Source organism: Salmo trutta, chromosome 9, assembly GCF_901001165.1.
Source record: "Salmo trutta chromosome 9, fSalTru1.1, whole genome shotgun sequence".
NCBI lineage: Eukaryota > Metazoa > Chordata > Actinopteri > Salmoniformes > Salmonidae > Salmo > Salmo trutta.
In genome coordinates, this window is record NC_042965.1 from 37,289,164 (window position 1) to 37,312,262 (window position 23,099).

Genomic DNA, 23,099 nt, shown 5'->3' on the forward strand with positions numbered 1-23,099 from the left:
TCACCCAGAGCTCCTTGTTGGTAATATGGATGTGTATGTTTCCTTTCCTGAATTTTCCCCTCACTCCCAGCATAAGGCTCTAGTAGATTCAGGCGCAGCAGGGAGTTTTATTGATCGTGGGTTCGCTAATAGGTTAGGGATTCCCTTGGTTCAGTTGGACCAACCCTTCTCCGTGCACGCCTTAGATAGTCGACCACTAGGGTCAGGGCTGGTCAGGGAGGCCACGGTTCCACTGGACATGGTGACGCTAGGGGGCCATGAGGAGTGGATTAGTCTCTTCCTCGTTGATTCTCCTGCGTTTCCAGTGGTGCTGGGATTTCCCTGGTTGGCTGATCACAATCCTAAAATTTCCTGGAGACAGGGGGCTCCAGAGGGGTGGTCAGAGGAGTGCTCAGGTAGGTGTTTAGGTGTTTTCATCGGTGCGAAGACGGTGGAGAGTCCAGACCAAGTCTCCACCGTGCACATTCCCTCCGAATATGTCGATTTGGCTATCGCTTTCAGTAAAAAGAAGGCGACCCAATTACCACCACATCGACGAGGGAATTGGGCGATAGACCTCCAGGTTAACGCTGCACTTCCTAAGAGCCACGTGTATCCCTTGTCACAGGAGAAGACAGTGGCTATGGAGACATATATCACTGAATCTCTGAGACAGGGATACATTCGGCCATCCATGTCACCCGTCTCCTCAAGTTTTTTTTGTGAAGAAGAAGGATGGAGGTCTGCGTCCGTGTATTGACTATCGAGGTCTAAATTCTATTACAGTGGGCTTCAGTTACCCACTACCTCTCATCGCCACGGCGGTGCAGTCATTTCACGGAGCACGCTTCTTCACAAAACTGGGTCTCAGGAGCGCGTATAACTTGGTGCGTATCCGAGATGGAGATGAGTGGAAAACCGCGTTTAGTACCACATCTGGCCATTATGAGTACCTCGTCATGCCGTATGGGTTGAAGAATGCTCCAGCAGTTTTCCAATCCTTTGTAGACGAGATTCTCAGGGACTTGCACGGACAGGGTGTGGTGGTCTACATCGATGACATTCTGATCTATTCCGCCTCATGCGCCGAGCATGTGTCCCTGGTGCTCAAGGTACTTGGACTATTGTTGGAGCATGACCTATACGTCAAGGCCGAGAAATGTGTGTTTTCCAAACAATCCGTCTCCTTTCTGGGGTATCGCATTTCCACATCTGGGGTGAAGATGGACTGTGACCGCATTGCCGACTCTGACCACAGTAAAAGAAGTGCAGCGGTTTTTAGGGTTTGCCAATTACTACCGGAGGTTTATCCGGGGTTTTGGACAGGTGGCTGCTCCCATTACCTCACTGCTGAAGGGGGGCCCAGTGTGTTTGAGGTGGTCGGCGGAGGCGGACAAAGCTTTTGGTCGTCTGAAGGCTCAGTTCACCGATGCTCCCGTCTTGGCACATCCGGACCCCTCTTTGCCATTCATAGTGGAGGTGGATGCGTTTGAGGCTGGGGTTGGAGCTGTGCTATCCCAGCGCTCGGGCACCGCCCCAAGCTTCGCCCCTGTGCTTTCTTCTCTAGGAAGCTCAGTCAGGCGGAGCGAAACTATGATGTGGGGAACCGGGAGTTACTGACTGTGGTCAGAGCCCTGAAGGTGTGGAGACATTGGCTTGAGGGAGCTAAACACTCTTTTCTCATCTTGACTGACCACCGTAATCTGGAGTACATTCGGGCGGCGAGGAGACTGAATCCCCGTCAGGATAGGTGGGCGATGTTTTTCACTAGATTCTGCTTCACCATCTCATATAGACCAGGTTCCCAAAACACTAAGGCTGACGCACTGTCCCGTCTCTATGATACTGAGGAGCGGTCGATCGATCCCATTCCCATACTTCCGGCCTCTTGCCTGGTGGCACCGGTGGTGTGGGAGGTGGACATCGAGCGGGCATCACGATCAGATTCCCCTCCACCAGGTTGTCCAGCTGGTCGGAAGTACATTCCGCTTGTTGTTCGCGATAGATTGATCAGATGGGCTCATACGCTACCCTCCTCTGGTCATCCAGGTATTAATCAGATGGTGCGTGGTCTTAGAGAGAGGTACTGGTGGCCCACTTTAGCTAAGGACGTGAGGATGTACCTCTCCTCCTGTTCGGTGTGTGCTCAGTGTAAGGCTCCTAGACACCTGCCTAGAAGGGAGTTACAGTCCCTTCCCGTTCCACAGCGGCCTTGGTCCCACCTGTCGGTGGATTTCCTCACTGATCTTCCTCCATCGCAGGGGAACACTACGATCCTGGTCGTTGTGGATAGGTTTTCTAAGTCCTGCCGTCTCATCCCTTTGCCTGGTCTGCCTACGGCCCTACAGACCGCAGAGGCCCTGTTTACACATGTATCCCGGCACTATGGGGTGCCTGAGGACATAGTTTCTGATCGGGGTCCCCAGTTTACGTCCCGGGTGTGGAGGGCGTTTATGGAGCGTCTGGGGGTCTCGATCAGCCTGACCTCTGGTTTTCACCCAGAGAGTAATGGGCAGGTGGAAAGAGTTAATCAGGATGTGGGCAGGTTTTTGCGGTCATATTGCGAGGACCGGCCAGGAGAGTGGGCGAGGTTCGTCCCATCAGCCGAGATGGCCCATAATTCACTCCGCCACTCTTCTACTAACATGTCACCGTTTCAGTGCGTGTTGGGCTATCAGCCGGTCCTGGTACCATGGCATCAGGGCCAGACTGAGGTTCCTGAGGTGGAGGATTGGGTGCAGCGCTCAAAGGAGACCTGGAGAGCCGTCCAGGAGTCTCTTAAATGGGCTGGTGGATGGCAGAAGGTGAGCGCTGACCGCCACCGCAGTAAGGCTCCAGTATTCGCGTCGGGGGACAGGGTCTGGCTCTCGACCCGAAACCTGTCCCTCCGCCTGCCCTGCTGGAAGCTGGGGCCACGGTTTGTGGGGCCATTTAAAGTCCTGAGGAGAATAAACAAGGTATGTTATAGGTTAAGACTCCCCCCTCACTATCGTATTAACCCCTCGTTTCATGTGTCTCTCCTCAAGCCGGTGGTAGCTGGTCCACTGCAGGACACTGAGGTGCGGGAGGTCCCTCCGCCCTCCTGGACATCGAGGGGGCACCGGCGTACACTGTACGGTCCATCCTGGACTCTAAGTGCCGGGTGGGGGGCCTGCAGTACCTCGTGGATTGGGAGGGGTACGGGGAGAAGAGGTTCTGGGTAAGGAGGGGGGACATCTTGGACCCATCATTGCTGAGGGAGTTCCACAACCGCCATCCAGATTGCCCTGCGCCTTGTCCTCCGCGTCATCCTGGAGGCCGGTGTCGGCGCGCTGCGGGAGCCGCGCGTCGGGGGGGAGGGGTACTGTCACGACTTCCACCAAAGGTGGCTCCTCTCCCTATTCGGGTGGTGCTCGGTGGTCATCGTCGCCAGTCTACTAGCTGCCACTGATCCTTTTTTCTTTTTTGTTTAGTCTTGTCTGTTTTGGTTGTGCACCTGTTCCTTGTTTGGGTTGATTAGTGTGGGTATTGATTTTCGTTTCCCTGTTTTATGTTGGGTGACGTTATTTTTGTTCATAATTTTTTCCTTTCAGGTTATGTCCTTTGGATTTCGTTCTTTTGGTAATTTTTGGACTGTGTATTTTTGGTCCGTTGCCTGTATGTTTTTTGATGGACTTTATTAAACTCTTATTATTGGAATTATCTTCTCTCCTGCGCCTGACTCCTACACCCATCTCTAGTAGAGAGACGTTACAAGTTTGGTGTACAGTGCCTTGCTACATTTTCATCAACCTTGGCGTTTTTCCTATTTTGTTGCATTACAACCTATAATTTAAAATGATTTTTATTTGGATTTCATATAATGGACATACACAAAATAGTCCAAATTGGTGAAAAAAATTACATAAAAATAAAAAACTATGAAAAAGTGGTGCGTGCATATGTATTCACCCCCTTTGCTATGAAGCATCTAAATAAGATCTGGTGCAACCAATTAACTTCAGAAGTCATATAATTAGTTAAATAAAGTCCACCTGTTGCCATCTAAGTCTTGCATGATCTGTCACATGATCTACGCATATATACACCTGTTCTGAAAGGCCCCAGAGTCTGCAACACCACCAAGCAACGGGCACCACCAAGCAAGCGGCACCATGAAGACCAAGGAGCTCTCCAAACAGGTCAGGAACAAAGTTGTGGAGAAGTACAGATCAGGGTTGGGTTATAAAAAAATATCTGAAACTTTGAACATCCCACGGAGCACCATTAAATCCATTATTAAAAAAATGGAAAGAATATGGCACCACAACAGACCTGCCAAGAGAGGGCCACCCACCAAAACTCACAGACCAGGCAAGGAGGGCATTAATCAGAGAGACAACAAAGAGACCAAAGATAACCCTGAAGGAGCTGCAAATCTGCAAAGCTCCAAAGTGGAGATTGGTTCGTAGGACCACTTTAAGCCATACATTCCACAGAGCTGGGCTTTACGGAGGAGTGGCAAGAAAAAAAAGCCATTGCTTGTAGAAAGAAATAAGCAAACACGTTTGATGTTTGCCAAAAGGCCTGTGGGAGACTACCCAAACATATGGAAGAAGGTACTCTGGTCAGATGAAACTAAAATTGAGGTTTTTAGCTATCAAGGAAAACGCTATGTCTGGCACAAACCCAACACCTCACATTACCCCAAGAACACCATCCCCACAGTGAAGCATGGTTGTGGCAGCATCATGCTGTGGGGATGTTTTCATCGGCAGGGACTGGGAAACTGGTCAGAATTGAATGAATAATGGATGGCACTAAGTACAGGGAAATTCTTGAGGGAAACCTGTTTCAGTCTTCTAGAGATTTGAGACTGGGACAGAGGTTCACCTTCCAGCAGGACAATGAACCTAAGCATACTGCTAAAGCAACACTTGAGTGGTTTAAGAGTAAACATTAAATTGTCTTGGAATGGCCTAGTCAAAGCCCAGACCTCAATCCAATTGAGAATCTGTGGTATGACTTAAAGATTGCTGTACACCAGCGGAACCCATGCAACTTGAAGGAGCTGGAGCAGTTTTGCCTTGAAGAATGGGCAAAAATACCAGTGGCTAGATGTGCCAAGCTTATAGAAACATACCTCAAGAGACTTGCAGCTGTAATTGCTGCAAAAGGTGGCTCTACAAAGTATTGACTTTGGGGGGGTGAATAGTTATGCACGCTCAAGTTTTCAGTTTTTTTGTCATATTTCTTGTTTGTTCACAAGAAAAAATATTTTGCATCTTCAAAGTGGTAGGCATGTTGTGTAAATCAAATGATACAAATCCATTTTTAATTCCAGGTTGTAAGGCAACAAAATAGGAAAAATGCCAAGGGGGGAATACTTTCGCAATGCAGCCAACTCCACCACTTCCACTCTGCATATCTCTCACCTTTTACACCCTCGCAGTTAATCCAGTGAACAAAAATATAAATGCAACATGCAACAATTTCAATAATTTTACTGGGTAACAGTTTATGTAAGGAAATTAGTCAATTGAAATAAATTCATTAGGGTCCTAATCTATGGATATCACAAGACTGGTAAGTGGTGCAGCCATAGGTGGACCTTGGATGGCATAGGCCCACCCACTTGGGAGCCAGACCCACCCACTGGGGAACCAGGCCCAGCAAACCAGAATTAGTTTTTCCAGACAAAATTCTTTAAATTGATGTTGGAGGTGGCTTATCGTAGAGAAATGGACATTCAATTCTCTTGCAACAGCTCTGGTGGAAATACCTGCAGTCAGCAAGCTAACTGCATGCTCCCTCAAACCTTGAGACATCTGTGGCATTGTGTTTTGTGACAAACCGGCACATTTTAGAGTGGCCTTATATTGTCCGCAGCACACGGTGCACCTACAGTATGTAATGATCAGCTTCTTGATATGCCACACCTGTCAGGTAGATGGATTATCTTGGCAAAGGAGAAATGCTCACTAACAGAGATATAAACACATTTGTGCAAAACATGTATGGAACATTTCTGGGATATTTTAAAGTGTTAAAGTGTCTACTACAAAGTGTGTACTACAAGGTGTAGAACTACAAAGTGTGTACTATACAGTGTGTACTACAACATGTGTACTATAACATGTATACTAATCAGTGTGTACTGTAAGGTTCCTTACTGTCTATATCCACCTGGCAGGCCCCTGGGTTCGCTATGTGGCTCTCCTCGGTCATGATGATGTTCTCGATATCCTTCATGGTGAGGTGGTCGGAGAATGTATCGTACAGCAGCCTCTTCAGCTCCTCTACCGTCAGCTTCTGCATATCAGTCTGGACACACACACACACACGCACGCACACACAGGAACTGATGTCACTACAATGAGATACTGTTCTATGGTCGATTTTAGTTTATACAATGTTTTGTATTTGGGGATGGTAAGCTAAGTGATCCTGGAGATTTTAGCCAGAGATAACAACCCAACACTGCCCATTGATGCATGTGGCATACTGTATGACTGTCTGGACTTAGGGATTCAATTCTTTTGAGCATACAGTACACTGCCATAGACCTCCCCTTCAAAAAAAACTTGACATTTTCAAGAGTCAGATGTGAACAAATCACATAACAAATGTCATGTGGGAAAAACATGCATTTTTTTTGGACACGTGTGAAGACTCACATGGATTTCTCATATTACTCAGACATGTGTGGTCTCCCAACATTTCACATCATGAGTTTCATATGTGTGCTTTTGTAGCAGGCGGGATTAGAGCACATGGGAGAAGCCAACGTCTTGACCATTAGACCAAGAGGGCCAAAACTAATTTTGAAGTCTCAGGCGAGACTACCTCTGTCACGCCCTGACCATAGTAAGATGTTATTTTCTATGGTAGAGTAGGTCAGGGCGTGACAGGGGGTGTTTTGTGTTTTTCTATGTTTTCTATTTCTATGTTCTTAGGTTCTAGTTTTTGTATTTCTATGTTGGTTTGTTTGGGATGATTTCCAATTAGAGCCAGCTGGTCCTCGTTGTCTCTAATTGGAGATCATACTTAAGTAGGGATTTTTCTTCCTGGGTTTTGTGGGTGATTATTTTTGAGTAGTGTTTGTTTCTCCTCTTCGTCATGGTTTGTTGTTTTGTCGATTCAGTTTATTTATGTATTGCAAAGTTTCACAGATTAAGTAAAATGTGGAACTACACACATGCTGCACTTTGGTCCTCTACTCCTTTCGACAGCCGTGACAACCTCATCACGTCACCATGAGCAACCATGACCGACTCATGCCCTCTACATTTTCACATGTGTATCTTCATATTTTAATGTACATTTTAACTATGGGTATCAAATGTACTTCAATTTACTGCAGGTTTTTCTGTGATTAATTACGATTAATCGCAAATTTGGAATTTGCTCAAATTGAGCTGTAATTTAAGATTATTTATGCAAAAAGCATTACAAAAATATTTACATCTTGATTTTGTTCAAAGTTATGGTTAGCAAAACTTTCCTTAACCTCAATGTCAACTTGTTTTGACATTGCATAGTTGTTTTTAGCTGTATATATTATGTATGTTGGATGTTTTCAGTGTATTTTGAAAGCAATAAAAAAATGTGTGAACAAAAATTACAATTAAGTTCAAATTAAATCAGTTCATTTTAACATGTTAAACAGGATAATAAGGGCACCTAATACACGTGAAAATATGGTGTCAAGTGAAATTTTAGCTCAGCATATTAAACAGCTATTTCACAAGTGAAAATGCAAATTTTATATGTATGTTTTTTAGGGCGGGAGGGGCACACACAATAAGATGTGAGTTTGTTCTAGAATCTAGATTGTATACAAAGACACTGCATAGGTATTGCTAACTGTAACGCCCTGGCCATAGAGAGGGGTTTTTTGTTCTTTATTTTGGTTAGGCCAGGGTGTTACATTGGGTGGGCGTTCTATGTTCCTTTCTCTATGTTTTTGTATTTCTTTGTTTTGGGCCGTGTGTGGCTCCCAATCAGGCACAGCTGAAGCTCGTTGTTGCTGATTGGGAGTCACACATACGGAGCATGTTTTTCCTTTGGGTTTTGTGGGTAATTGTTTCTGTTGAGTGTTTTGCACCTGACAGGACTGTTTGGCTGTCAGTTTTCTTGTTTTTTGTATAGTGTTCATGTTGTTCAATTAAAATCATGATGAACACTAACTCCGCTGCGCCTTGGTCTACTCTCTCTCCCGACAGCCGTTACAGAATTACCCACCAACAACGGACCAAGCAGCGGAGGAAGGAGCAGCACAAGGAGAGGCACCAGGAGAAAAGCTATCTGGAGTCGTGGACTTGGGAGGAAATCCTGGACGGTAAAGGACCATGGGCTCAAACTGGGGATTATCGCCGCCCGCAGTGGGAGATCGAGGCGGGGAAAGGCACCGTGTTATGCTGTGGAGCGCACGGTGTCTTCAGTGCGCTTGCATAGCCCGGTGCGCTACATTCCAGCCCCCCGCAAGTGCTATGCGAGAGTGGGCATCGAGCCAGGGCGGATGGTGCCAGCTCAGCGCGTCTGGTCTCCAGTGCGCCTCCTCGGTCCAGGTTATCCTGCGCCGGCGATGCGCACTGTGTCTCCGGAGCGCTGGGAAGGCCCAGTTCGCCCAATGCCTGCTCTCCGCCCGTGCCGGGCCAAAGTGGGTATTCAGCCTGGAGTATGGGTAAAGAGCGTCAAGTCTAGAACTCCAGTGCTCCCCCACAGCCCGGTTTATCCTGTGCCTCCTCCTCAGACCAGGCCTCCAGTGGATCTCTCCAGCCTGGTCCGTCCTGTGCCACCTCCCAGGACTAGGCCTCCAGTGGGTCTCCCCATCCTGGTCAGTCCTGTGCCTGCTCCACGGACCAGGTCTCCAGTGGATCTCTCCAGCATGGTCCGTCCTGTGCCACCTCCCAGGACTAGGCCTCCAGTGGATCTCCCCATCCTGGTCAGTCCTGTGCCTGCTCCACGGACCAGGTCTCCAGTGGGTCTCCCCATCCTGGTCCGTCCTGTGCCACCTCCCAGGACTAGGCCTCCAGTGGGTCTCCCCATCCTGGCCCGTCCTGTGCCACCTCCCAGGACTAGGCCTCCAGTGGGTCTCGCCAGTCCGGAGCCGCCAGAGCTGCCCGCCAGTCCGGAGCCGCCAGAGCCGCCCGCCAGTCAGGAGCCGCCAGAGCCGCCCGCCAGTCAGGAGCCGCCAGAGCCTCCAGCCAGTCAGGAGCCGCCAGAGCCACCCACCAGTCAGGAGCCGCCAGAGCCGCCCGCCAGTCAGGAGCCGCCAGAGCCGCCCGCCTGTCCGGAGCCGCCAGAGCCGCCCGCCTGTCCGGAGCCGCCAGAGCCGCCCGCCTGTCCAGAGCCGCCAGAGCCGCCCGCCTATCCAGAGCAGTCAGAGCCGCCCGCCAGCCCGGTGAGTCCTGTGCCTACGCCTAGGGCCAGGCCTCTTTCATGTCTCCCCAGCCTGGTGAGTCCTGTGCCTGTGCCCAGGGCCAGGCCTCCTTCATGTCTCCCCAGCCTGGTGAATCCTGGGCCAGAGCCGCCAGAGCCGCCCGCCAGCCCGGAGCCGCCGGAGCCGCCAGAGCCGCCTGCTAGCCTGGTGAGTCCTGTGCCTGCGCCCAGGGCCAGACCTCCTTCATGTCTCCCCAGCCTGGTGAGTCCTGTGCCTGCGCCCAGGGCCAGGCCTCCATATCTCCCCAGCCTGGTGAATCCTGGGTCAGTGCCGCCGGAGCCGCCAGGGACGCCCGCCAGCCGGGCGCAACCAGGGTCGCCCGCCAGCCGGGCGCAGCCATCGCCGCCCGCCAGCCGGGCGCAACCAGGGTCGCCCGCCAGCCAGGCGCAACCATCACCGCCAGCCGGGCACAACCAGGGTCGCCCGCCAGCCGGGCGCAGCCATCGCCGCCCACCAGACCTTCGGCGTGGCCAGGTGCGCCACCTAAGAGGGCGACGCCAAGGGTGGAGCAGAGGCCACGTCCCGCACCTGAGCCGCCACCGTAAGAAGGCCCACCCGGACCCTCCCCTTCAGAGTCAGGTTTTGCGGCCGGAGTCCGCACCTTTGGGGGGGTACTGTAACGCCCTGTCCATAGAGGGGTTTTTTGTTCTTTATTTTGGTTAGGCCAGGGCGTTACATTGGGTGGGCGTTCTATGTTGCTTTCTCAATATTTTTGTATTTCTTTGTTTTGGGCCGTGTGTGGCTCCCAATCAGGCACAGCTGAAGCTCGTCACACATAAGGAGCATGTTTTTCCTTTGGGTTTTGTGGGTAATTGTTTCTGTTGAGTGTTTTGCACCTGACAGGACTGTTTGGTTGTCAGTTTTCTTGTTTTTTGTATAGTGTTCACGTTGTTCAATTAAAATCATGATGAACACTAACTCCGCTGCGCCTTGGTCTACTCTCTCTCCCGACAGCCGTTACACTAACACAAGTCTGACTCTGAATCAGTCTCTAAATACTTGTTTACTCCTATTACTGTCAGTATGGGAGGGTAATTATCTGAGAAACTGTCACACAGTAAAACCTGATTTATTCTAAATTGATTTTACTTCATTCGATCGTAAGACTAGTGTATAAATGGGTGGGGATGGTTGTTGAAAGTCAGGACACAGTTCTGACAGAAGAACGTTACTAAGTACTAAGGTTGCATTCCAAACACAAAGTCACACCCTCTCCTCTCAGCCCTCAAATTAAGTGGACACTTCTGATGACGTATCATGATGTCTGACGAAATGTGTCACTCATTCGTCCCACGGTTGTGTTTTCAGTTATCGTGCGATACAGTCAATTATGATTGGCTAGAAGACAACACCTGCGCAGACATCGAATGCTAGCCATCCGACTATATCAGGTAAATCGAAAATTACAATGTATAAGTGTGATGACGTGGAAAGTTGCATGCGCAAGCTAACGTTCCCAAAAGCTAACCAAACAAAAACATCATTACTCATGAGAGGTCACTGCCTTATCAACCCTCCACTGAATCTAGGAATTACATTTGTTTTCCTTTCAAGTCACAAAGTCTCCATGCGATGGATAAATGGTGCGATAGATGACAGTTACAGTATAGCATAACATCCTAATCACCCAGAAGCCTTTGTAGCTTGTGAGTGGTAATAAGCAGGAAGGAAGCGGTTTATGATTACTTACCTTCCAGAACACAGAGTCAAAGTCGGTTCCGTGGAACTTGTCTGGCATTCCGGCTGCTGTCAGCTTGGGTCCGAGGAGAGTGACAAACTCTTCGAAATCCACCTGACCATCACCTGTTGATGACAGGATTTTGATGACACCTGGTGTGTGTGTGTGTGTATGTGTGTGTGTGTGTGTGTGTGTGAGCGCCCGTCTGTGTCGTGTATGCGTGCCTGTGTGTGTGTCCGTGTACGTGGGTACATCAGTGTGTGTGTGTGTGTCTGTGTGTGTGTGTGTGCGTGCGTGCGTGCGTATGCGTGTGTCTGTGTGTGCGTGCGTGCGTCTATCTCACCGTCCATGTCCAGTCTCTGTATGATGACCTCCAGCTCCACCTCATTGGGCATGTACCCCAGGGACCTCATGGCCATGCCCAGCTCTTGCTTCGAAATGAAGCCATTCCCATCACGGTCAAATACCTTGAACGCCTCGCGGATCTCTGTGAGGAAGACAACACAGAGAAGTGTTACAGAATCAGCCTACCTGTGTCGTGTGCCTAAGCACTAACTAACTTTAATTTCGAAAATAAGGTTTCAAATATGCTACACAAGTGACTGGTCAACCTCTACCAACGAATGTAGCGGATGCACTAAAGACGATGAAAAAAACAGAACAGTTAAATGAATTATAGTTTTTTTCTCCAATAGCAATCATAGGTCTCCAAGGGATAAATCGATGTGAGGTGAACAAATGGCGCATTCACTTTCACAGTGTATAGATTGGATCTTAAGAGAGCCACTGTGGCCATTTTGACAGACCAAAATGAATCCGTTAAAAAACGAACTAGGTTACTGTATGTAAAAGATCACTTCAGGAGAAAAATGTATGACAGAAACCTAAGAAGAGGAAATGTTGGCTTTTCCAATAGTTATTTTAATTTAAACTAATCTAAAGCATACCAGAGATCTGTATAATGACGAGATATTCATGTCTCCGCCCTAACAATGGGAGTTGTTGTCCCAAAGGCAGGAAGGCAGGCGAAAAGCTTAGGTCTGCATACTAAGCCCATAGAAACGGATTGGGCTTATTCTGGACAGATTTTGGCGAGAGTGAGCCTTCTCATTTTGCCTCTTCCTATCTGAGCATACTGACCAGGTCCGTCCTTAAAAGACTTCCACAGCTCAAAAGCCCCTTTCCTTACGAGTGACCGAATCCCATCATTCATATGCGTTGTAGAGTCAAATTACTGATAGTAAAAGATCTAGCATACAGGAAACTGGTTCAGGTGATGATGAACAATCTTCCCTACATACACTTGATGATGGGTATATCTGGGATGAATCGGCTCCGGTATCTACTCTGATTGCTTTTGCAGTAGCCAAGAATCACAAAACACATTGTTAAAATAATAATGTATGATATTAGATGTGTTATTAAGTCAGTGTAAGCCTTATGGAAATGAAATGTAGCTCTGTGAGATTACATTCTAGATTTGCTGGTGGAAAATAGGTGACTGCAAACATGCCTATGTAAATAAAAAAGATATGGACCCCCATTTGAATTTGAATGACATTGAATAAATCTATATTTGAATACATAAGGGACAATTTTATATATTCATTAAAGTGATTAGAGAAAGCAGGAATGAGTAGATGTACCTATCACTAAGTATAATGAATTATCATTGTTGTCTTCCCTGTGGCTCAGTTGGTAGAGCATGGTGTTTGCGATGCCAGCATGGTGTGTGCAACACCAGGGTTGTGAGTTTAATTCCCATTGGGGGCCAGTACAAAAAAAATGCATGAAATGAAATGTATGCATTCACTACTGTAAGTTGCTCTGGATGAGCGTGTCTGCTACATGTCAAAAATATAATAAAATGTACTTCATCCACTCTGTAGCTTTTTGTTAGTGACATGCGGTGTAGTAAATAACATTTGCTGTTGCATTGATGTAGTGGGGTGTCAGAATAGGGATATGTGGGCATGTCCCTGGCCAAAATAAACCCCTGACTCATTTTGACAAATATTCTGGGCAAGAAAGAAAACCAAAATGTGAGACGGGTGAATGAAGACAGAATGTGTTGTGTATACATGAGGTGATGCCAATGCTTTAGGAAATAGTTTAGTATTATTTTCAAGGCGCAGAACGGAATGGATACCCATCTGCTACAGGGACAGGGGCACTTGGCTATCATGGATTACAATGTGACACACAATTTACAAGGTGCAGCAGAATGACATTTCCCCACCTCATGGCCACCCCAGCTGCTTCCGATCCTATTAACAACACCTCCAAATCCACCTGAGGTCCCTCACTCCATCTTTTTCTGGTGTTTGCTGTATAAACAGCTCTTCAGCTGAGCAGAGCCCTTGTAATGTCGTTTGTGTAGGTGGCAGGAAAGTCAGGCGCAGGAGAATTGAATTTGGTATTAAATTGAGTAGTTTAATAGCGTTTAACAAAACTCCAAAGCCAAAGTACATAATAAATAAAAGTGGGTACAAGAACCCGTCGCGCACCACTGGGTTCAGGTGGGAAAGGGGCGCTCAGGATAGACCCCGGTTGTGCTGGTGGAGGCGCTGGAAGAACTCCCTGTCTCTCCCAGCGGTCCATGGCAACGCCCAGATGGTCAAGCATTTCCGTATGCTCCTGGATGGCGCTCCTCCACCTCCATGGTCGTGGTACCTTCTCCTGCTGACACCATATACTGGTCAGAGATTCTGTAATGTCATGTGTGTAGGTGGCAGGGAAGTCAGGCGCAGGAGAATTGAACTTGGTATAAATGGAGTAGTTTAATTGTGTTTAACAAAACTCCAAAACCAATGTACATAATAAATAAAAGTGGGTACAAGAACCCGTCGCGCACCAATCCATAATACACAAGTATACAAACAAAACAATCTCGGAACAAGGACATGAGGGGTAAAAAAAGGGTTAAATACACAACATGTAATGAATGGGATTGGAACCAGGTGTGTAGGAAGACAAGACAAAACCAATGGAAAATGAAAAATGGATCAATGATGGCTAGCAGACCGGTGACGACTACCGCCGAGCACTGCCCAAAAAAGGAGAGGCATCGACTTTGGCAGAAATCGTGACAGCCTATTCCATTGAAACGCTCAAACGCTGCCTCTCAGGAGGGGCGAGACTCTTAGAGAAGGTGCCAGCACCGTTTTATAAAGTCTATATCTCTTACAATGGGCTATGAACTATAAGAGAGTTACATCATAACAACTAATGACAATATACACTCAGTGGCCAGTTTATTAGGTACACTCACCTTTGCCTCCAGAACAGCCTGAAATCTTTGGGACATGGAAAAGTTGATCAATTGGTATCAAATCAAATCAAAGTTTGTTTGTCACGTGCGCCGAATACAACAGGTGTAGACCTTACAGTGAAATGCTTACTTACAGGCTCTAACCAATAACAGTAGCGAGGCTATATACAGGCACCAGTTAGGCGGGCTGATTGAGGTAGTATGTACATGTAGGTATGGTTAAAGTGACTATGCATATACGATAAAGAGAGAGTAGCAGTAGCGTAAAAGAGGGGTTGGCGGGTGTTGGGTGGCGGAACACAATGCAGATAGTCCGGGTAGTCAATGTGCGGGGGCACTGGTTGGTCGGGCTAATTGAGGTAGTATGTACATGAATGTATAGTTAAAGTGACTATGCATATATGATAAACAGAGAGTAGCAGTAGAGTAAAAGAGGGGTCGAGGTGGCACACAATGAAAATAGTCCGGGTAGCCATTTGATTACCTGTTCAGGAGTCTTATGGCTTGGGGGTAAAAACTGTTGAGAAGCCTTTTGGTCCTAGACTTGGCACTCCAGTACCACTTGCCATGCAGTAGTAGAGAGAACAGTCTATGACTGGGGTGGCTGTGGTCTTTGACAATTTTTAGGGCCTTCCTCTGACACCGCCTGGTGTAGAGGTCCTGGATGGCAAGCAGCTTAGCCCCAGTGATGTACTGGGCCGTACGCACTACCCTCTATAGTGCCTTGTGGTCAAAGGCCGATCAGTTGCCGTACCAGGCAGTGATGCAACCAGTCAGGATGCTCTCGATGTTGCAGCTGTAGAATCTTTTGAGGATCTGAGGACCCATGCCAAATCTTTTTAGTTTCCTGAGGGGGGATAGGCTTTGTCTTGCCCTCTTCACGACTGTCTTGGTGTGTTTGGACCATTCTAGTTTGTTGGTGATGTGGACACCAAGGAACTTGAAGCTCTCAACCTGCTCCACTACAGCCCCGTCGTTGAGAATGGGGGCGTGCTCGGTCCACCTTTTCCTGTAGTCCACAATCATCTCCTTAGTCTTGGTTACATTGAGGGATAGGTTGTTATTCTGGCACCACCCGGCCAGGTCTCTGACCTCCTCCTTATAGGCTGTCTCGTCGTTGTCGGTGATCAGGCCTACCACTGTGGTGTCATCAGAAAACTTAATGATGGTGTTGGAGTCGTGCCTGGCCACACAGTCGTGGGTGAACAGGGAGTACAGGAGGGGACTGAGCACGCACCCCTGAGGTGCTCCAGTTTTGAGGATCGGCGTGGCAGATGTGTTGCTACCTACCCTCACCACCTGGAGGTGGCCCGTCAGGAAGTCCAGGATCCAGTTGCAGACGTTTGTTAAGGTGTTAAGTCCCAGGATCCTTACCTTAGTGATGAGCTTTGAGGGCACTATGGTGTTGAACGCTGAGCAGTAGTCAATGAATAACATTCTCACATAGGTGTTCCTTTTGTCCAGGTGGGAAAGGGCAGTGTGGAGTGCAATAGAGATTGCATCATCTATGGATCTGATTGGGCGGTATGCGAATTGGAGTGGGTCTAGGGTTTATGGGATAATTGTGTTGATGTGAGCCATTACCAGCCTTTCAAAGCACTTCATGGCTACGGACGTGTGCTACGGGTCTGTAGTCATTTAGGCAGGTTGCCTTTGTGTTCTTGGGCACAGGGACTATGGTGGTCTGCTTGAAACATGTTGGTATTACAGACTCAATCAGGGACATGTTGAAAATGTCAGTGAAGACACCTGCCAGTTGGTCAGCACATGCCCGGAGCACATATCCTGGTAATCCGTCTGGCCCTGCAGCCTTGTGAATGTTGACCTGTTTATTAAAGGTCTTGCTCACGTCGGCTACGGAGAGCGTGACCACACAGTCATCCGGAACAACTGATGCTCTCATGCATGTCTCAGTGTTGCTTGCCTCGAAGCGAGCATAGAAGTGATTTAGCTTGTCTGGTAGGCTCGTGTCACTGGGCAGCTCGCGGCTGTGCTTCCCTTTGTAGTAAAGGGGCCTACACATTCCCCACATTATTACACAACTGCCACCAGCCTGTACCATTGACACCAGGCAGGATGGGGCCATGGACTCATCCTGCTTACGCCAAATCCTGACTCTGCCATCAGCATGACACAACAGGAACTGGGATTCGTCAGACCAGGCAATGTTTTTCCTCTCCGTAATTGCCCAGTGTTGGTGATCACGTGCCCACTGGAGCTGCTTTTCTTGTTTTAGCTGATAGGAGTGGAACCCGGTGTGGTCGTCTGCTGCAATAGCCAATACGTGACAAGGTCCGACAAGTTGTGCATTCAGAGATGTCGTTCTGCACAACAGTGTCGTACTGTACCAATATTTGCCTGTTTGTGGACCGCCTGTTAGCTTGAATGATTCTTTCCATTCTCCTTCAACCTGTCATCAACTAACTGTTCTCTCTCACAAGGATGCCCCTAACTGGATGTTTTTTGTTTATCACACCATTCGGGTGGCGGGTAGCCTAGTGGTTAGCGCATTGGGCCAGTTATCGAAAGGTTGCTGGATCAAATCCCCAAGGTAAAAATGTTTCATTCTTTCCCCATGGCAGGAAACCTACAGTACTCTGGATGTTGATTAAGGCAACTCCCCCCCAAACACCTCTCTGATTCATAGGGTTGGGTTAAATGTAGAAGACACATTTTAGTTGAAGGCATTCAGTTGTACAAATGACTAGGTATCCACCTTTCCTTCTCAATTAACTCTAGACACTGTCGTGTTTGAAATGCCTGGAGGCCAACTGTTTCTGCAAAACTGAAACCAGCGCACCTGGTGTTGACAAATATACCACCCTCAAAATCGCTTAGGTCACAAATTTTGTCCATTCTAATGTTCAATCAAACAGTAACTGAATGCCTTGATGCCTGTCGGCCTGCTTTATATAGCAAGCCACGGCCACGTGACTGTCTGTAGGAGCAAACCATTTTCATAAACTGGGTGTTGTACCCAATAAACTGGACATTGACTGTATATTTGCCACCATTGCCAATACTTGTCAGCACAAGATATCTATTAACATTAATCAAATAAATCAAAACAAACTCCTAACTCCTAGTACTCCAGCCAACTTCGGCTACAATTATAGGCATATCTATAACCAGAATCAGTGCAAAGGGGTCTTGGAAGCAATCTCTTCCATGAGGGCGAACTTTTCCAACAAACTCGGGATGTAACAGGGATTAGTGAGGTTAAACTTCACCTTAACTCCATGCGCTTTGACAAAGCAGAGGAATGCATTAGCATGGTGGAAGTTACTGTAGTCACTGTCAAAACAACGACTGAAAAGTTGGAAAAACAGGTGGCCGACATTACTTCGAAACTAAGCTCACTCGAGAACCACCACAGGAGGTAAAATTTGAAACTGGTTGATCTACCCGAAAAAGTGAGAAATGGGTGCCCAGGCATTGGGGCCAGATCTCTTTTTGGACCCCCTGCGCGTTGAAAGAGCCCACTGGCTTCCAGCTCCTAAAGGCCCAAGTCCTTATCATGAAGTTTCTCAACTTTCAAGACTAAGTCCTGACTGTTGTGGAAAGCCAGAGCCAAGGGCAAAGTGATGTACGGGACCAAGAGATCATGTTCTTCTCTGACATATCAGCGGACCAGCACCAAAAAATAAAAGGCTACGACTGGGTTAAACGCCAGCTCAGGTCCATCCCTCAACATTGTCTATGGAATAGCTTTTCCAGCTAAACTACGTCTGATGTACAATGGACGGTCACACGAGTTTGAATCTCCCTCTCAAGCCTAGGCATTCTTCTGTGATGTATAACGTGATTCTTCTTTGTAGTCGTGTTGCCACTGTGAAGTTTATCACCACCCTGGACTACGGAGAATTAAACCACCATGGATTATGTGACTGGTTACAAGCTAGCAAACTAACGTTAGCCAATTTGTTGGCAGGTAGCTAAAATAACATTTAAGCGAATAATAACTCCTCTGAATAACATTGTCTTGACAAGTGAGCACATTTTCTATGTCAGGTAAAACCGTGCCTCATTAGCTCATTGTTATGGATGTTTCCAAATAAATGTCACTAGAAAACAGCTTAAACAAATGCAAATACAGCTACTTTGCTGTTATTCTGGCTGCACTTTTTGACGGAAGTTAACTGTAAGTTACCTGTAGTTGGCTAGGTAGAAACCAACAGATAAGAACGTTGCCAGCCAGTATGGCAATGGAACATTTAGATCGAACGACTGGTTTGCATCCATAGATAAAGAACAAAAATACTGAACGATTGGGTCAAGTCTCTTGCAACCGAACCGATAGACCAGCCGGCTTGGGTAGCAACCCTACATTTGTGTCGGGACTATATTTTGTGGAAGGATGAAATAGCATGAATAAATGTATCAAAATAAAGTTTTTATTAAAATATGTCAATCATTACTTGAACATGTTGGTAACCCGTTGTATAAAAGTGATAATGCTTTCAACGCCAGTGTTTGGGCCTAACAACACACGTGCCAATATATCTTCCAAACACCGGCTTCTCAGACATTAGCACTTAAGCATGTCGCATAGCATGTTGCTAGGTATGCCTTTTGTTTGGTTCGTGAGGAATAATAGTCGAGAGAAGGCAGGAGACACTTAGATTAGACTGCTCCCTTTACTGGATCAGTTGTCAACCAGGCTACACTTTACGATTAGGGGGATGTGTGAGGGGAAGCTTTGAGTGTCTCGGTTAGGGAGACAGGGGAATGGGGTTCAGTGTTTTACTGTTAGGAAAGATTTAGGTTTTTTGTTTCAACAGATCTTTACATATTTTCCTCACTACAAAATACTCATGCAGTGCTTGTGGTTACTAAACATATTTTAGATATGCGTTTATCTAGCTTATTCCATGTTCATATCTTTAGTTATATGATTTCAAATGCAAAACTGAAATTTACTTTGTGGAATGTCCGTGGAGTTGATAAACTATCCAAGCTTAAACAGGTTATTACTAATCTATTGTGTTCCTACAAGAAACTTACTTGTTGAAGGATGAGCTAATTAAAGTATGCAGGAGATGGCAAGCACAAGTGATGGCATCCTGTTTCTCCTCTCATTCTCATGGTATTATGGTTTTAATTAAAAAATCTGTTCCATTTCAAATGGAAAATATTATAACTGATACAGCTGGGTAGATACATTTTGATACAGGAAACTCTTTTGAATGAGCATATTAATCTGGTTAATGTATATGGTCCTAATGATGATAATCTCAAATTATTTGAGAATTTCTTTCTATTCATAGTATAGCCTCTCTTCCTGGTAAAGTCCTAATGGCAGGGGATTTTAACTGCACTCTTGATCCTCATCTAGATCACTCCACTTGCAGAGTAGAAAGAAATGACAGCATTTCATTAAGAATACAGAACAAGGTTTTACATAATCTGGTTATGTAAATTAGCTCCTTGAGTTCAACAAATGATGAACCCATGGTAACGAGTGTAACAAAATACATCAACAGATGGACATCATTGCAGCCTACATCTATTATTGGTAGAATAAATATAATTAATAAGAATATTCTGACCCAATATCTTTATCTATTTCAATCAATTCCTCTGGCTCCACCACCTTTATTTTTCCCAAAGATCAGAAAGATACTAACATGTTATCTGGAGCAACAGAAAACCAAGGCTTAGACTTTCTCTTATTTATTTGCCCTAAGACAGAGGGGGGTTAAAACTTCCAAACCTACAGTGGCGTTACTGGGCTGTACAACTGAGGGCTGCAATGTTTTGGTTTTCCAAATAACCATACTTACCCTGGCTGTAGACTGAAATCTTATCCACGAAAGGCTTAACGTTGGATGGATATTTGTACTCTGCTCCCTTTAAGAAACTAAGAAGAACACTACTAATCCTTTTGTTAAAAACAACCTATCTATATGGCACGAAGTACAGCAATATCTGTGTGAATCCCCTGTATTATCCAGTTGTACACCAATTTTGGGGCAAAGACAATTTCACACCTGATAAAAATGACTTGGGGTTGAAAGAATGGGAAAGAAAAGGTATTGTTAAAGTACTGGACTTTACAATGAAAAAGGGCTCATGTCATTTAAAGAACTAAAGGGCATATTGAACTTACCAGAAAAGCATTTTTTCAAATACTTACAATTGAGTAGCTTTATTTTTTCCAGTCTACAGCAATCTGCCCTACAACCTCATCTGACCACTTTAGAAATGTTCTCTGTTGATATGTGTTATGGGAGAGGTCACATGACGTTACTATATGGGAAAATGGTAGCTACTCATAAAGACAACTCTGATAGTAAGATACTTCAGTGGATACAAGATATGCAAGAAGATATTTCCAAAGAGGACTGGGGTATGATATGGTCCAGAGATCAGATACAGACACTAAACACTCGCCGGAAATTGTTGCAAAACAATTGGATAATGAGAACATACATGTATATCACCCTGGTTAAGCTTCCCAAATTTGACCCTAAAATCCAAGACCTGTGTTTTAGATGTAACATGCATCTACAGTAGGAACCTTGTATCATTGCTTGTGGGAGTGTGCTGAGATATAAAAGTTTGGGAGCTCAGTTCTGCGCTACAACTCTGAGATGACCTTTACCGCAATACCAATAATCCCTAAATTTTGCATCTTAAACTTTTTGTCAGAGAATTTGTCTTTACATAGGAGAGAAAAGAAAACAGTTGACCTCTGTCTATTATGAGCTAGACGTTCAAATGCTCTCCATTGGATGTACATCAGTTCCCCCTCGTCATTGGTTAAAATAATTAATGTCACGCTTTTGACAAATGTACTTATATAGTGAAAAAGAAAGAGTTTCACGGAATCTGATTTTGAATTTCTGTATACCGGTGACATTGTAGAAGCATTGGAATTGTTTATTGGAATCTGTATATTCTCTCTCTTTGGGTTGTGAATATTGACTATAGTTGAAGCATAATCTGCATTATCTGCGACTGCATATTAATATTTATTTATTTGACTATTGGGAATGTGAGGATGTATTTTTTTCTGTTTATCTGTTGTTAATGTTGGTTCTTGTTGTTATGTTTTTGTCTTTGTTTTGGGGTTGGAGGGGTGAAAAACATACATTTTACATTTTATTTATGTAACTGTTGATTGTCCTATTTGAAACAAATAAATAAATAAGTATGTGTAAAAAAAAATATATATATATAAAATGCAATTTAAAATATTAATAATCAAGGGGAACTTGGTAAATCATAATCCTGCCGATGTCATTTAGTTTTATGGCCACATGACACACAACTCACAGTCCTTCTGTCAAGCTCTCTAATGAATCTCATATGAATATGATCAGCGATTAAATGAGGAGGACCTTAATTAATATCGGAAACAGAATTAAAAAGATTCCTGTTCAAAACGATCATGAGGAAGCACACCAGTTATGAGGACATTTCCACCAGTTTCAAATATAACTGTGACTCACATATTACCATGAAGAGGACCGTAAAGACAAAGACTACTCTAAAGTGGTTCACCTTTTACAAAGTTGTTTAGAGTATATCTGCACAATACAACTTGGGGCAATAGTCAGCACATGGTCAAAAACTGAACAAAATGGAGGTTACAGTACAGCCTTTAGGGCATGGAGACGATTTAAGATGCATTATAAACTGGGTGGTTCAAGCACTGAATGCTGATTGGCTGACAGCACATTTATTTATACTGCTCTAATTACGTTGGTAACCAGTTTATAAAAGTAATAAGGCACCTCGGGGGTTTGTGGTATATGGCCAATATACCACGACTAAGACCTCCGCGATGCGTCGTACATAAGAACAGCCCTTAGCTGTGGTATAATGGCCCTATACCACACCCCCTTAGGCCTTATTGCTTAATTAGCACTCCCTAATTACACGGATCAAGTGAATAAGCATTGATGCTCTTGGCCTCGTTCAGATACTGTTTCCTTGGTGCCGCAGCTTTTCTGTATCTGTTTGACCCTCTTTATACTGACCCGTGTTTGTTCCCTTTCATTTGTTCCTGCTCGGTTTGGTGAGCTTCAGAGTGGCCTCCTCCTCTCTCTGGGAGTGTGTGCCGCCATTGAAGACAATATTTTTTTTATTTGTACCGAGTGGCATTTCCTTTGATGTAAGAAGGTGCTTCAAACATGCCGTTATGTACAGTCCCATAGGGGCTTGATGGAGAGGAGATCTGGAGAAACTTCTTTGAAGTTTAACCTCACAAGAAAGGTGTTCCAGGCTTCTTTTCCCTACATAACTGTAAATCAATAGGATTAAAATAGAAAGCCATAAACAGTGTATCGTTACAGCTCACAAGTCACTATTTGATCACATACAAAGTACTTGGGAACCAAACAGTTGAAGTAAGTTACTTTGGGATAGCAACAACATTCACATGAGACAAAGGAAACTCCATATCTGAACATTTTCTGAGGACCTGGATTGATCTTACATTAAGGTGATTTTGGCTCGCAATTCAGATAATGCTAAGTCACACTCTCAGTAACATGGTGGAGGAGGTTTGTTGACTGCGCCCACATGGACGGAAAGACCACAGTCAACAAAATATGTAGCAGGATTGGACTAAACAAGAAACATCCTGCCGAATACTCCAAATGGAACACCTTGATCAAAGATTTATGGTCAATCCCATACACTTCAAAAACATTTTAGAGAACAAATAATGAAATGGTTGAACAATCTTCTTTCCTAAATAAAAGCCCACTGCACAGAAAATATGGATTGACGTCTTTGAGACATCCATTTCCTAAAGTAAA

At 45.6% G+C, this 23,099-nt stretch overlaps 1 protein-coding gene across 4 annotated transcripts in view; it reads right to left on the minus strand.

The window, feature by feature from the left end:
- The window catches only part of LOC115200493 (calcium-binding protein 7), a 66,489-nt gene that overhangs the window by 3,678 nt on the left and 39,712 nt on the right, over positions 1-23,099 (minus strand). For all 4 annotated transcript variants that reach the window (XM_029763608.1, XM_029763607.1, XM_029763606.1 and 1 more), the window contains exons 2-4: positions 11,404-11,547; positions 11,073-11,185; positions 6,111-6,261 (exon numbers count right to left, since the gene is read on the minus strand). In XM_029763608.1, the coding sequence (XP_029619468.1) occupies positions 6,111-6,261; positions 11,073-11,185; positions 11,404-11,547 (408 nt within the window). The remainder of the gene's footprint in view (positions 1-6,110; positions 6,262-11,072; positions 11,186-11,403; positions 11,548-23,099) is intronic.